Source organism: Podarcis vaucheri (genome assembly GCF_965113315.1).
Source record: "Podarcis vaucheri genome assembly, chromosome: 10".
Taxonomy (NCBI): domain Eukaryota; kingdom Metazoa; phylum Chordata; class Lepidosauria; order Squamata; family Lacertidae; genus Podarcis; species Podarcis vaucheri.
This window is the reverse complement of record NC_138748.1, coordinates 34376872-34393312: the sequence shown is the minus strand read 5'-3', so window position 1 is coordinate 34393312 and position 16441 is coordinate 34376872. Positions and strand designations below refer to the sequence as shown.

The following is a 16441-nucleotide window of genomic DNA, read 5'->3' as shown; positions in this document are numbered from 1 at the left end:
TTGTGGGAGGCATTGGGTTTCCCAGGCTCAGGGGAATGTGTCCACAAGGATCCTGGCTCTAGCCCTATGGGCCCTGGTGATATGGGAGCTTGTTTCATGGGCTCCTGTCTCTCAGCCCCAGAATTAGTGGTCTCCCACTCCCAGGGCTCAAAGCCCTGACCTGGTTCTTTAGCTAGATATTCTGCTGCCTTTGTGTCTTGATTGCTGCTGGACTCAGGAATCATTGTACTGAGAGTCTAGGAAGAGCCTCCCTGGGTGACCTGCACAGCATCCTCAAGGTGGGTTCCAGTGTCAGTGGATGAGCCCCTGGTAGAGTCCAAGGGAGAGGTTGAGCCAGTTCTCAGCCCTTAAGACTGCAGGCACCTAAAATCCAAGCTTGGTCCATGGGCCATGAAAAAGTGCATGGTTGAGCCCAGAGTTGCTGAGGTCTACTTATAGACTGTACCTGCCAGAGCAGGGCAGGCTAAGAAACAGGAGAACTGGCAAGGAATATTTGGAATGTGTTTGATGGGGAGCCATTGAAGCATGGAATTGCTAGTTCTACAATCTTATAGGGATAATTTGCATGTCGGTGGTGGTGTCGACTGTTGTTGCAACATTGTGACCTGGGTAAATGGGAACCAAGAAGTGTTTGGAAAGGCGTTGAACCCTTCTCCTCCCATGGAGGGTAGAGGCAGAATTTCATTCTTATTTGGACCAAGCAGACCATTTTTCAGCTGCAGGTTTCTACTGAGAACTTAATGACATCCCTGAAGAAATGGAGCCAATTTAGGCTTCCGTTGAAATAGGTTTAAAGTAACAGTAAAAAAAGACACATGAATCAAAAATTAAGTCACCTTACAAAAGATAACTTGAAAAGAACCACAGCTTCCCAGAGGAAAGTATAGATAAATTCATCCTTTTGGAAATGCAAACATTTTAAAACATTGCTCACTTCTTATGTTCCTTTCCCAGCCTTATTATCTACCAGGGGTCAGTAAACTTTTTCAGCAGGGGGCCGGTCCACCATCCCTCAGACCTTGTGGGAGGCCGGACTATATTTTTTTTTTGGGGGGGATGAACAAATTCCCATGCTCCACAAATAACCCAGAGATGCATTTTAAATAAAAGGACACATTCTACTCATGTAGAAACACACTGATTCCCGGACCGTCCGTGGGCTGGATTAAGAAGGCAATTGGACCGGATCTGGCCCCCAGGCCTTAGCTTGCCTACCCATGACCTAGCCTTATTGTCTACCCAGCAGCCATTATTTCAGACTGTACCTTAATCTGCACACTTTTCTTCCCTGTATCTGGGGACCTCTTCTCAGTCTGCATCTTGTCTCTGTGTGAAGTTTTAACCCCAGTCAAAATACCACCTTTCCCTTCCCTCAAAATTGTTTTACTGAAAACTTTTCATTTCCTAAGGAAATGAGCATAGGAAGAAGTGATGTTAGCCACTCTGAACCCAGCTCTGGCTGGGGGGCGGGGGCGGGGTACTAATAAAATTATTATTATTATTATTATTATTATTATTATTATTATTATTATTATGTGTCTGGCCCTTGGTCTTTCTTGCTCAGGATTATCTATGCTGTTTGGCAGCTGTTCTCTGAGATTTCAGACAGGACTGGGGATTAAACCTGGGATTTTCTCATGCAAAACTGATGCTCTACCACTGAGCAACTGCCCTTCCAAAGCTCAGTTTACCAGGATCTGTGGTTTCTGTACTCACTGTCGATCAGCTAACCTGGTGTTGTCCAAATGTTTTGGAGCACAACTCACATCAACATCAGGAGGCAGCACGGCTGTGCTGGCATGTGCTGATGGAAGCTTAGTCCAAAACATCTGGAGGCCACTGGGTTGGTGAAGCATGATATAGATGATAAGACACTCAGTTCATTGTTCTGCTTTATCCCCCTCGGAGCCTTTGGTTGAAATCCTGTGCACAAGCAGGTTTCTGAAACTCTACAAGATTCAGTAACATTTCTGGCACAATCTATGCATGTTTACTCAGTAAGTAAGTCTAACTGTTGTCAGTGGGGCTTGCTCCCCAGGAAATAAGCTTTCAGCTGTGGCCTTAAATACCTTAATTGTAGACAGTCTTGCAACCTGATTCCCTCCATGTTCACTTAGAAATAAATCTCAGCAAGTTCAGTGGGGCTTATTCCCAAGTAGCTATGCATAAGGTTGCAAAATATGCCTGTAATTTCAATATCCACGAGGTTTCCTTTTTCAGTAGCATTCAGTTACAAGGGTTATCAATCTTTTATGGCTAAAAACATGTAAGAAATCATTTCCTGGGGGCAATTAAAATGTTCCACTAGGAATGGTTCTTCTTGTTCCACATAAGAGTGAGAGTTAAAAATTTTCATTTCTCATCTCTCTCTTCCTTTGACTGCTTTTCCCTATCTGTAATTTATTGGCTGGCCAAAACATAGTATAGGTTAAATGAGTGATTTAGACTAGTTGAGCCTCATAGTCCCTTCCAGCTCTACAAGACTATGTTTCCGTGATTACTCTTTTTGTCATAAATCATATTGGGATATGGGTGCTCTCCTGCTATTCTATTGCTTGATCCGACCACTGATAACCTGAGCATGCATCCATACTTTTGACATTAAGGAGAATACCCCTAATATAGAAGAGGACATTACCAAGGCTAACCATCTCCCACTTTTGAAATAAAAGCACTGGGATCAAATAGTGAATATTGGAATTCTATGGCAAATATAAACATTATACCAATTTTGGAGAAAGATAATGGAGCAGTAGAATTAAATCCTCAAACATTTAGAAAGCATAAATTCAGCTGGTTAATGTAGCTTTATTATATCTTAGCCAAGAGAGCTGATAATTAATTTGAACCAAAATGCATCTGTTCAGTCAGTGGCTGTTCTGACTAAAGCAAGTAACTCTGCCACAGACAAATCTGGGGCGGGGGGAAGGGGAAATGAGTGAGTCATTATAGTCTTCTATTAGCATGACAGATTTTATTGAAATTGTTGACTCATTAGTGGCTTATTCTTCATAGTGTTCTGTCTAGGTATCATTGTGCACTGCTTCTATTACTATTTCAACATTTCTGTCATTTAACAATCTGAGAGAGACGGGGTGAGCTCCCATTGCTCGGTCCCTGCTCCTGCCAACCTAGCAGTTCAAAAGCACGTCAAAGTGCAAATAGATAAATAGGTACTGCTCCGGTGGGAAGGCAAATGGTGTTTCCGTGCACTGCTCTGGTTCACCAGAAATGGCTTAGTCATGCTGGCCACATGACCTGGAAACTGTACGCTGGCTCCCTTGGCCAGTAAAGTGAGATGAGCGCCACAACCCCAGAGTCGTCCACGACTGGACTTAATGGTCAGGGGTCCCTTTACCCTTTACGTTTATCTTTGTAGTTGGCTTCTGTTTCATTGACATGTACACCTATTTTATTTATTTTGTATCTCTTTTATGGTTTACAACTATCTCTTCTAATATTATGGAATTAAATGTCCCACTCTTGCCTCTTGTGGATGGCACTTGTTGTAGCTGCTGTTTCTTATACATAGTGAAGAGAGATGCATACATTGGTCTTCTGATTGAATTGGTTGCAAATGCCAGCTGTGCTAGGCATGAAAGCCTGAGGAGGTAAACGTGAGGGAGAATAAAATGCAACAACAAGCCTGTATAGCAGCTTTTATGAGTGGGGGTGATGTGGGTGCTACTTCCTTGACATGGGTACAACTGATGATGAGGGCCTACTATGTCAAGAGCCCAGAGGAAGTAGTGAAATGAATCACTTGTTTTGTTGTAGACAGAAGAGTCCAGAAAGAGCAGTCATCTCCAAGCCCACCTTTAAGACTATGCTCAGTAAATGAGAGAAGGAAAGCCTCATCTGGACCTTCCTTCCATTGCAAGCATTGTTAACGTTAATAGTGATTAGGGTCAAGAATCATCCTGTTCTTATTGATTTGTGCTCATTTCTATTCTGTAACTAGCATGAAATTGGAATTGAATAATCTTTTGGTTTGCTGGTCCAAGTATTCAAGAATGTTCGCTTTCTACCCTATTTATTTTAACAGTAGTTTTCTGCGCAAGGTGGTTAGTGAGAAATGGCATTTGGCCTCTCATGCTGTGAACACTGAAAGGGAAAGCGTATTCCTTTTATCTAATGCAGACAAGTCTCTACTAGAAATCAAAACATTTTTTCTTACAAAATGTCCCACCATTTGTCTTTTATGTGGGGTTTTTTTTAAAAAAAAAAGAAAATGAGCAGGCTGTTTATTAAATGCACACAAGTATGACAACATTTCCTGCTCCAGAAAAGTTTTACAGTTACACTTTTCCTCTTAAAGTGCTGACCTTTGAAGCCATAAATGGTTTGGGGCCAAGTTACCTTTACAATAGCCTCATTTCACATAGTCCTACCCAAACAGTAAGAGTCATTGAAGGTTTTGTTGTTTGTTCTGGAGACATAGCTGTCAACCGTCCCTTATTTGGTGGGAAACTCCCTTATCCCAGCACCATGTCCCTTAAATTTCCCGGGTTTCAAAGGAAGCAGCTCCTCTCCCTCCCTCCCTGCCGGCCAAGGAGGAGGGAGGCTCCAACTGTGTTGCTTGGCTGCCCGGCCTGCCCCCCTCCGGCCTCCTCTCACCAGCCTCGGCCCCCGGGAGCCCCTCCCTGCCAGGACTGACGGGAGCCTCGGGCCCTTCCACCGCCATCCTCCTCGCGGCCACCAAACTGAGTGTCTCTGCCTGGGGCCTCCCCTCTGCCCACCGCTGCCGCCGCTCCCACTAGGCCGTACTGCTGCTGCGCCGCTGAAGGACCTGGATGAGATGGGCAGCCTGGCACGGCCTATGAATTGCTGAGGAGCCTTGAGAGGAGAGTGAGGACAACCATAGAGAAAGCAGTTCAGAGAGAGGAGGAGGAGGCAGAGGCGCGGGCAGGTGTTCCAAGGGCTAACCATAGAGGGGGAAAGCGGAGGAAGGACCGCAAACGCTTCTCCCATAGATTTGTAGTGGTAGACTAGCATAGATGGTCTGATCTGCGGGTTTACTTCGGGCGGTATTCCCCCCCCCCTTTCCTCCTGCCCCGCCTGATGGAACTGAGAGCTACAGATGGAGCACGAGAGAAAAGATACAGAACTGCAGCAGCATCTTCGTAGCTTGGACTTCATTTTGCATGAAAAGTGGTTGCTGCTTGTAGTTATTTAATTGCAGTGTTTCATCAGCTGGTGTCTTGAGCAGCAACCTCTGGAAACGAAGGGCTAAAAACCGGCGCGGCTCTCCAAAATTATCTGGCCCCTTTTAACTTCGTATTTCAGTTGGTTGACTAAAATCCCTTATTTTGGCTGCTGATCCCTTATTTTCGAGGCTGCTGGTCCCTTATTTTCAAATCTGTAAGTTGACAGCTATGTCTGGAGATGCAGTGAGTGAATATGATGAACAGGGTCTTTGCTGCCGTGGCACCAAGATGTCGGAACACCATCCCAGAGGGGTTCACTTAGCTATGACCTTTTTGGCTCTCGCATGTGCAGTGAATAATATTTTATTTCTTGGCTTACCAGCTGTTAGAGCAAAACAAACCACATTCCCAGTTTGGACATAGCACACACAACCCCAGGGATTGAGGATTGTTGCTCCTGCTCAAAACGGGGGAGAAATGAGGAGCAATCGCTGCATTTATGGTAAGCCATTAATTATGGTTTGCAGTTACTTGTGAATTGGACCATAGTTTAGCTTTTCAACTGTTGTTCAAAAATGGCTGTTATGTTTATTTCCTGCTTATAAGCTCTCCATAGGCCCTTGGTCTGATCCACACACACACACACACACACACACACACACACACTTGTCTGTCCATGATTTTTCAATTCAAGTAGTGGACATGCAAATGCTTCTATATAAAATCCATTTTAGTTTGCAAAGATAGTCTTTATTTTCTGCCCGCATTTCTCTCCTGTAAGTGCTCTGCTCTTCAGAAACGTTCATATAGTGATAATGAGACAGGCCACTTAAAGTCATCCAAATAGCACAAAATTATGGCACACATTTATCTGTTATATATTACCCCTTCCAGCTTCTCTTTAGATGCAAGTGGGGTGGCGAGGGAAAATAAAAGCAAATATAACTCTGTGTGTGTGTGTGTGTGTGTGTGTGTGTGTGTGTGTGTGTGTGTAAGAGAGAGAGAGAGAGAGAGAGAGAGAGAGATTAGTCAAGTATGTGTGTGTTTATTTAAAAGATTAATTTATCATTAAAAAAATAGGTGTGTACAAATTTAAAACAATATGCACAAAATCAATGAAACACATTTAGTAGTGAAGCAATCCTAATAAAACCAGCAGTAACGCTTATTCCAGCAAGTGACATAAATAATAAAAAATTAACGGCCCTCTTACAAAAAGGCGAGTGTTCAGCAGCTTTACTGTTTTTGCTATTTCAGATATATTTTCGGATGGACTAAGAGATCTAAAGGTTCAGGCTTGCCTTGTAGAAACGTTACTGACAACCCAGATTCTTTCTCATGAAGAGTGATCCTTGATTTGCCTTCTGAGATGCTACGTTTCATGGTTCTAATTGGGTTCTAGACTCTTCCTCCATCCCTTGCGTCCCAAGGAGACAAGAGCATGGTAGATTTCACACACTGTGACTTGAAGGTTGCATCACTAAAGTGTAACTTGCCGTATCTGCCTGTGGGACTGGAAACTCTTTTTCATTTCCTTCTTGCTTAGGAGTTATAACGTTTGCCTTTTCTATCCTTTCACCATATTGAATTTGTGAAGCATTAAACTAGGATAGAAAAGATGGATTTGTTTTCTTCTGCCCTGTATATGATTTTTTTATTTTTTATTTTTTGTGGGGAAACTGAATCACTAGGCTCTTGAGAAAGCATCAATATCCAGATAATTTTCTGCATCTATGGGTATCTATCACAAAGATCTGAATGCATCGTTCTACGTTTGTTGACACTCTGTGGCAGGGATTTCATTATTCAATGATATAATATGGTATAATGGAGATGCATCGTGACTCCTGTAGCTTATAGGCTGAATAGGGAAGGTTCAAGAGGGCACACTGAGATGGTCCATTTTAGACATGGGAGACTTTGACTCTAAATTTAGTGGATATTTGTAATAGTTATCAAAATGCTACTCCCAAAAAGTTTAGGTACCATTCTATATTTGATGGAACAGAGAGATAGAATTAGGCACATCAGCATCTTGGTAATGTCACACTCCAGATCCCCATTTGACAGCTCCCTGCAGTTTTATGTAGATATTGAAGAGCACGGGGGGAAATGGAACCCTGTGGGATCTTCCCAGCATCAGTCTTGTTTCATGGAGTAGAAGTTCTCCAGTGCTACTATCTGGAAGCAACTTGTGGCTAGGAGTGGAGTCACTGTAACATGCTGCTGCTGCTGCTGCCAACTTGCACAGCCAGCCCAAAATATACGCTGTGATTAGTGGCACTGAATGTCACTGAGACGTCTAGGAGAATCAGCAGGATTAGAAACCCCCCCCCCCGTTTCTCTCATCTGTAGACAAAGTGAGTATGGTTGGACTGTCTCTTAAATGTCCCATTTTCTGAGTTAATTTAAAATGGGTTAAAATGAGATTATAAGGGATGCTGCTTTCAGTGTGAATTGCTGAGCCATCAGTAGTCTTGTGTAACATTGTAACTGTGTGGATTAATTGAAATCGCATTTGAAGTGGATCATAATGTTTCATGTTCATTATAACGTAGTACCAAAGGAGCATCGTTTGCCCAATTTCCCCCTCAGTTTTCTCACTTCTTAGAACATCACCATTTGACTCCGTGGAGAGAGCCACAGACTAAGATGTGGGACCTCTCTGGCGTATCTTTCCCTTATATAAATAGAAAATAAAGAAATGTTTTCCCCGTGGCAATTTGTTCCTTAAGTAGGATTATTATTTCTAGATGTTGTCAGAGTTTAAAAGGAAACACTCAGTGAAGATAGAACAAATGACCAGAAGAGAGAGAAACTTGGCTGGCTGCTTGGTTGAGATTGGAAATGGATTGCTTGCCTATCAGACTTGGCCATTGTCTCTTGGGAATCTCCCAATGACTGAACCAGTGCAATGGTGAGGGTTGGTGGCGGCTGGCTACCTTTGTTGCTCAGGGTGGCAAAGCACACGCTGATACTGTTCTCACAATGATGTTGGCTGTTGTGATCAGTGATGCTGCAGAGGAAGAGAAAGCAGCCAGCGAGAAGGATCTGTGGTTGCCTGGCTAACTGACTGGCTTGAGCCCACCACTAGTTTCAGCGAACCTGTACCCAAGGTGAGCTTGTGAGGTTCTTCTCTGTTTTTTTGCTGAATATGCCCATGTAGGGGATGACTGGTAGTGGAAATGGAGCTCAGCCAGCCCAACTGCCACAGAAGAGCACTGGAACAGGTCACAGACATTAGCCAGATCAGGAAGTTACAGCCCTGTCTTCTGCAGGCCTGTGCGTGCACACACAGCAGCCAACCAGGTGAACTCTACCATGCTCTTTAGCAAAGGGAAGCAGAGGGACTATGGGCTTTGTTTCCCAGTCTCTGTGTGCAGGAAAGAAGCCAGAGGCTGCATACCTCAGCAAGTTCTACTGAATTTTAAATATTCAGTCGTACCTTGGAAATTGAACGGAATCTGTTCCAGAAATCCATTCAAATTCCAAAATGTTCAAAAACCAAATTGTGGTTTCTGATTGGCTGCAGGAAGCTCCTCACCCAATCAAAAGCCATGGAAGCCCCGTCAGGTTTCGGGTTTCAAAAGAACATTCGCAAACCGGAACACTCACTTCCGGCTTTGCGGTGTTCGGTGGCCAAAACATCCGAGTTTCACGGCGTTCAGGATCCAAGGTACAACTGTACAGTGGTACCTCGGGTTACATACGCTTCAGTTACACATGCTTCAGGTTACAGACTCCGCTAACCCAGAAATATTACCTCGGGTTAAGAACTTTGCTTCAGGATGAGAATAGAAATCGTGCTCCGGTGGCCCGGCGGCAGCGGGAGGCCCCATTAGCTAAAGTGGTGCTTCAGGTTAAGAACAGTTTCAGGTTAAGAACAGACCTCCAGAACGAATAAAGTACTTAATCCAAGGTACCACTTTATATAATTTATATACTGCTTTATGCTTCAGGTAGAGAAAACATATATATCATAGAATTACAAAGTTGGGAGGGACCCTGAGTGTCGTCTGGTCCAACCCCCTGCAATTCAGTTGTCCCATATGGGGATTGAACCTGCAACCTTGGTGTTATCAGCCCCATGCTCTAACCAACTGAGCTATCCAGGCTTGATTATGAAAAACACCCACAAGAGTTTACAAAACCCAGCGGGGCTTAGTTCTCAGACTGCTCGGGATCAGTCTGCACGTGTAGCAGAATTTGTTACGATGCAAATGTATGGCTTGACATAAGTACATAGCTTGGCTCACTTTCTTGACTTACCTGCTCTTCATATAGGTTATGCTTTACTTTCTGACGGTGGCACAATTATAGCCTGGTTTGTATTGGGGGGCAGGGGCCTGTGTGACAAAGGATTTGTGAACAAACAACACCACTTCCTATAGAGAGCAAGAAGGTGTTGCCTGGATGCAGCAATTTGGGCCACTTGGTGTTTCAGAGTGCTCTTCAAATGCAGCCCTGTGCAGAACGCATCGCAGTGATAATAAATTATGATGGTGATGATGATAGAATGCCCTCCCATCAGATGTCAAGGAAATAAGCAGCTATCCTACTTTTAAAAGACATCTGAAGGCAGCCCGTTTAGGGAACTTTTTAATGTTTAATGCTGTATTGTGTTTTTAATATTTGATTGGGAGCTGCCCAGAGTGGCTGGGGAAACCCAGCCAGATGGGAGGCGTATGTATGCATGTATGTATGTAAAGTTAAAAGGACCCCTGACCATTAGGTCCAGTCGTGACCGACTCTGGGTTTGCGGTGCTCATCTCGCTTTATTGGCCGAGGGAGCCAACGTATAGCTTCCAGGTCATGTGGCCAGCATGACTAAGCCGCTTCTGGCGAACCAGAGCAGCACACGGAAACGCTGTTTACCTTCCCACTGGAGTGCTACCTATTTATCTACTTGCACTTTGACGTGCTTTCAAACTGCTAGGTTGGCAGGAGCAGGGACCGAGCAATGGGAGCTCACCCCGTCGCGGGGATTTGAACCGCCGACCTTCTGATCGGCAAGTCCTAGGCTCTGTGGTTTAACCCACAGCGCCACCTGCATCCCCTGTATGTATGCATGTATAAATAAATATCCAGATACCATGTAACTAAACCATGCATTACCATGGCCATTTCTGCAGTGTCTAGGAATGGGCATAGTTGGCATGCCAGCCTCAGCTAGGCATAGGTACTCTTTTATATGCCACCATTCCCCTTTACAGTCTGCAGAGTGGGTCACAAGGCACAACTGCCTCTGTGTTGTGGGGTACCTCTGACTACGTTAGATTGTAGGACTCGAAAGTGCTCCAGATTTGCCCCCTGAGCTGCTGCTGTAAAATGTATTACCCACCCTTCACCAGCAGGTCACCCAGGGTCGGTTGCAACAATTGAAAATGCAGCATTAAAAATGGTTGCAACACATCACGGTCATAGGAATATTTCCCCAGCTCTACTCTTACATGCGATTAGAAACGATGCTTCTGAATTTTAACACATCATGCATTGAGCCCTTTTCTGAGGGGGGGTGGGACTTCTGAAATTGTATTTTTTAATAATGTTGGTATGTCGTTTTCGTTCTGAGGGTTGGAATAGAAATGGTTTGTAATAATATAGAGTTGACGCCATCTGCCACCTCTCCTCCTCCACTGTTAATGCCAGTGCTCTAGCTTATCAACCTTTTTTATATCAGCCTCCTGCGCTCTTTGAATCTCCCCACTCCACCACTTTCCTGGGCCTCTGAAGTCTGTAGGGGGAATACACATAGCCCGAAGGCAGGAATAACCTTGTTCTTGGAAGAGGAGGTCTTTGGTCAATTGTCTGTCAAATATGTTTAATATATTCAGATGTGTAGAGTAAGGTCTCTTTTATACTCAGTAAGATATAAACTAGATCAGCATTTTTGGTTCAATAGTAAGCAAGCTTTCATGTTGCATATTGGGATTATTTAAGTCTCTCCAGTTTCATCATTTCCCTCCAAAGCTAGCACACTAGGGTGGAAGTTCCTAGCCTATTCCCTCTTTCTGACATGCTTACTTTTAAATATTCAAGGCAGTTTTTGACTCCTAGCAGCATCGTAATACCTGATCTCCCATCTGCATCCTGGGGTGATACGCTTCTAGTCTGTAAAGCCTGAAAACCCAGAATGATGTGGGTGGTGCCAGCTGTCATCATTGTTTAACTGGGAAGAACCTCACTGGTTGGTTCTGACTATTCTGGTTCTACTGTTCCATATATAGTGGTAAGCGAAGAAGCCTGGAGAACCCAGTAGGCGTCCATTGTCAAGCATGGATTTGAACTCTGGGCCCATGCCAACTCTCTCTCAAGTCTATTTTTGATGCAACCATTTTGGCCCTGCTGGGTTTTTTGGAAGTAATCTACTGGATGAGATCATTGTGCTCTGAATTTTACCAGTAGGAGTTAAAACATGAGAGAAGGAATGGAATCCTGTAGGATTTCCCATCTCTGCTGTATGTTCCATAACAGAATGTTGGCAGCATTGGAAGCTGGCAAATTTACACAAGAATGCATCTATGTTCCTCCGGGAATATGCTAACTGCGGTGGAAACCTTTTACAGGAGACACTGTGTTACATTTTGCTAAAACGTTGAACTAGTCCAAAGTCAAATGTGAAAGGATTCTGTTGATTGGGTTTATTTCTTAAAGATCCATTTCTTAAGCTGTTTTGCCACGCACTAATACTTTCTACTACTAAAGCAATGTTTTTGTATGGGTCTAACATTTGTGACAACTCTCCCCTCCCCCAATTTCCTCCCTACCTGACGCTGCTTTTTCATTTTCATTTGAATCACCACCTTTCATTGGAGTGTAAATCAAGCCAATTATTTTTGCTGTTCGGAAGGTGCCAAGGAATTTGAGCATGGTGGGATTTAAAAATAAAATAAAAAATATATATCATGCTGTTTACAAAACATCCCAGAGTATATGTGTGTGTCAGGCAGAGCCCAATCAACATAGTGAATGTTGGCTGCTTGTTAAAAATAAATGCTTGCTTGGAGGAGTTTTGTTCTTGTGAAACAAGGGTGGTGACAAACATTTAGTAATCAAAATACTGCATTACCGTTGTTGCCAGTTCATTGCCCCTGTGTTGCACATGTATAACAAAACGAATTGTGCAGTCAGTGGGGCAAGAAATCTCCACAACCTGATCTTAGAAGTAGATTGCATTGCAATGAACTAATACAATCGTTTCTTTTCTTTCGTCACCTACGTCTCTGAGCATTATACGTGACATGATTCGGGTTAGTCAGAAGAGGTCCCCTGTCTTACACTGTGCCTGCCTGCTTGCAAGGGAGCTGTGTGCTAATGGTTAACTGGGATGCTTAGCATAATCACTCTGCTAGTCTGTAGAAGAGGGGAGGTGATTATCACTAAGAACAGATGGGCAGGGTCCAAAACATTGGCAGATTCTGCACCAGCTACATTTCACTGTAGGTTGTTCTAGCTTCTGATTTTTTATATATATATAGAAAAAACAAAGTCTTGTGTGTATGTGTGTGTGTTTTTCCCCCTTCTGGCATTTTTTTAAAAAAGAACTTGCTGAACTAAAGGTTGTTGACTGACGACTTTCCAGCTAAGCTCGCAAATGCAGGCATGGGGGAATTCACATGCTGTCAGTCTCCTCTCTGAATGGATGGGGCAGATGCAATTTTCTGCAGTTGCCTGCCTGAAATCTATGGGAGGATTTGCCTGTAAGCATAGTGCTCTGCTCTGCCTCTTTCTGTAGCTCCTTGTGGATTTTATTGTGTCTGTGAGCAGAAATGATTTTCTCTGATATGAGCACTGTCTCTGGGTCCCCAAAGGTATATCCTCCGAATGGAACTCGGTTTTATACTTTCCAGGTAAGTGAGCTTTAATTACTCAAGTTATTAGGAAGTTAATTGCTCTTAAAAGTTTTTTTTGGGGGGGGATGCAAGGGAAAACAGAACATGAGGTTTTCAAGTATTCAGCAGTAGATATTTGAAAATAACATAGTGTTGCCCCCAGCAAAGTAAAGGTTATCTGTCATTTTAGATGAAACCAGGAAGAGTCTGTTCATATTATTAATTATTATTATTATTTATTATTGCAGTGCTGTGCATAAAATGTGCTCGATCATAAGATTTTTAAAATTATTATTTCTCAGGTAGAAATGTGTTTTTTTGTATTTCTTAGGCAGGAGTTGCAAGAGCATTCCTGAAATAGTTGCAGTGTGCTAATAATGTACGATATACAGTAATGCTTTGCGAAAGTTTGCATGATATACTTGGAGAAGAGGAAAGGGGTTTCTACAACCTCAAAGCCCCAGCTATTGATGTCTGGCTTTTTCTTGGGATCATTTTGGATGGCAGGAACAGTTATGCATGCCAAGGGAAAGCGTTATCTACTGTTAGATTATCAGGCTCTCTAGTTTATCAGCTAAGTTCAGCTAAAATGAATGACATTTTCTTCATTGCTTACAAAGAATGGTAAGAAATCATTCCCCATTTATTGGTATGCCTGAGATGTAAAGCTGACATTCTCTTAGCTACATCCCCTTGTCATTTGATTAAACAAAATCCCTGATGCTATGCTTTAAGATAAATATGTAATCTCCCACACACACTCGGTTTCTACACCCCACTCAATTATTCAGAAGAAAAGGGGAACAAATAAACACAACAGATCAAGTCTAAAGATATCTGTCTCTTTACAGCAATCCACACACACCATTATTTAAAATTGCAATGCCTTTTTCATTTCATCCTCTTTATATGGTCAGGATTAAAATAAAGCTCTCCATGCTTCATTTTGAATCCATTGTTGTTTTGGCAGTTACAAAGTAATAATCTGTGATGGGTCTTTAATGATTTAATCATAATTAAATAAGGAACAAAATGCTTAGGCTAAAATCTATAACATGCAAAGCAATCCATCTCACTCACTGACTCTGGAAGTATTGCAATATATTTGTGTTTGTTTCAGGTCATATTCCTTTCCTCTATTGTGGTGCTATTTTTAACCCTGTCATCCTGCCCTTTTCTACATTGATATCTGCTGATAGCTGAAGGCTGTGCTGAAACAGTGTGTTATCTTTCACACAGTGATATTCTGCCGATCCTGGCAGTGATTCAGGAATGTGAGTGTTCCAAAGTTTGGTCATTTCCAGATTGGTTAATTCTCCCTCTCCCTACAGGCACACAACTGAAACTCTGCAGTCTCCCATACTGTGTGTGTTCCTGTATATTCTCAGTGTATTGAACCCTGTTCCAGGGGCAGATGTTGCTGCACTCATCTCTCATAAGCCACAGCCAACATGGCTATGAATGGTGGGAGGAGTTGTCCAACAACAGCTTCTTAATTTTTCTGCCCCAGCCCTTTTCCTACTTGCCTCCAACCCATACCAAATAAGTTTTCAACTTAATTTTTTTTTATTTTAAAACTTAACAGTAATCATTTGCCCTGATGGGCAGGTCTGTGCACCTAAACAAAACTTAAGTGGGCATAACTATGGCCTTGGAATTATTTGCCTGGTGGGTTCCACCAGACCACAACGCTACAGGCCTCTCTGAAAGATCTTAAAGCTCACCTGCTTTCAGTGACTTTCCCATGAAAGGGGGAAAAAATAGAAATGGTTTGTGGACTTTGATTATATTTTAGTCATTTTGGAGGGGCTACCTGATTTATTAGTTTCTTGATTCGCAGTGTTTTTATTATATCACTGCATAGTATTATAAGCTGCCTTGAAAGGGTCTACTCCGAAAGGTAGCATATATTAAAAAATTTAATACATAAAAACAGGTGCTTTATGAAGAGATGCACATGAGGGTTCTAGATGCCCCATTCCGGGCATTTTCTGTCTCACAGAAGAGAACATAGGAAGCCTGGGAGATTTGAAGCTCTCTAAGCACCTTGAACTTCTCAGATCTAGAGCCCAAATTCCAAGGATGAAAATTCAGTACTGTACATTCATTCCCTTGTATTACATTAGAAATGTTCAGCCAGATCGACTGTAACACCACAATATTTATGCTTGAGTTATTAATTTATTTTTGTTTTATAGGCCATGATTCAGAGAGCTCTCTTAGGTGTGCTGGGGCTGCTAACTTCTCCTCTTTAGGCAGCAGCCCATTCCCAAGCCACACCATAAAACACTCCTGAAACTGCACAGACAAGGCAGGGCATGGAATGGAATGGAATGGGGAAAACAAGTAATCGTGAATTGGTCACATTCTGAATTATGGCCACAGACAGCAGTAGTATTAAATCTTAAGGCAGAACACCCGGTTTAAAGCGCTCTATTAAAAATGGATGCCTTGTTAAAACATGAAGTTAGGATGCATATCTCACTTGTAACTCCCTCCCCTTCCACCACACCCCAACAACTTCTTCCCCTTGACTGAAGATTAGATATAGTACCAAAGGGTACTATATCTTTTATATTTTATCTTTGGGATAAGTTACTTACAGTGAAATCTTAGGCATTTTTCCGGAGAAGTAGATTCATTTGGGTTCAACTGTAGCTGCTGCGTGAAAGGAAGGTGGCATTTTTGTTGTTGTACATATGGCAGCAAAGGATGTAGTATATGTTTTATCCAGAATGTATCTACTGTTTATCTCAGCCATTTATACTGCCATGTAGCTATAATGAATAGTTTCCTTACACACTTGTACTTATTCGTTAAAGGTCCCTGGTTCCAATAACATTTGAATGAGATACTGTGCTTCTTTCAAAATATTGTGGGTTCTCGCATTGCCCAGAAGTTTTCCTCTGTCCCCATGTGGGTGTTGGTGGAGTGGGGCGGGGCGGGGACTGGCACAGCCACTTAGGCATGAAGTTAGCAATTCATGAGTGGTGACATCACCCAACAGCAGTGTCAGTGGGCTCCTGTGGGTGGTACCTTTTACCGTGGAATGCGGGTGGCGCTGTGGTCTAAACCACTGAGCCTCTTGGACTTGCCAATCAGAAGGTCAGCAGCTTGAATCCCTGCGAGAGGGTGAGCTCCCATTGCTCTGTCCCAGCTCCTGCCAACCTAGCAGTTCAAAAGCACACCAGTGCAAGTAGATAAACAGGTACCTCTGTGGTGGGAAGGTAAACGGCGCTTCTGTGCTCTCTGGTTTCCATCACAGTGCTCCATTGCACCAGAAGCAGACCCGGAAAGCTGTCTGTGGTCAAACGCTGGCTCCCTTGGCCTGAAAGCGAAATGAGTGCCACAACCCCATAGTCACCTTTGACTGGACTTAACCATCCAGGGGTCCTTTACATTTTTCACTTTCACTTTCACTTTTTTTACTTTTTGCATGTGCTGGAAGCCACCCAGAGTGGC

At 43.1% G+C, this 16441-nt stretch overlaps 1 protein-coding gene across 8 annotated transcripts in view; it reads left to right on the top strand.

Annotated features, from left to right (window-relative positions):
• The window catches only part of PPFIA2 (PTPRF interacting protein alpha 2), a 298064-nt gene that overhangs the window by 68072 nt on the left and 213551 nt on the right, over nt 1-16441 (top strand). For 2 of the 8 annotated variants that reach the window (XM_082240939.1, XM_082240946.1), the window contains exon 1: nt 12758-12997. The exons of the other annotated variants lie outside the window; for them this stretch is intronic. In XM_082240939.1, coding sequence (XP_082097065.1) covers nt 12917-12997 — 81 coding nt within the window. In that variant the 5' untranslated portion in view covers nt 12758-12916. Of the gene's footprint in view, nt 1-12757; nt 12998-16441 lie in introns of those variants that run through there. 8 annotated transcript variants of the gene reach the window in all.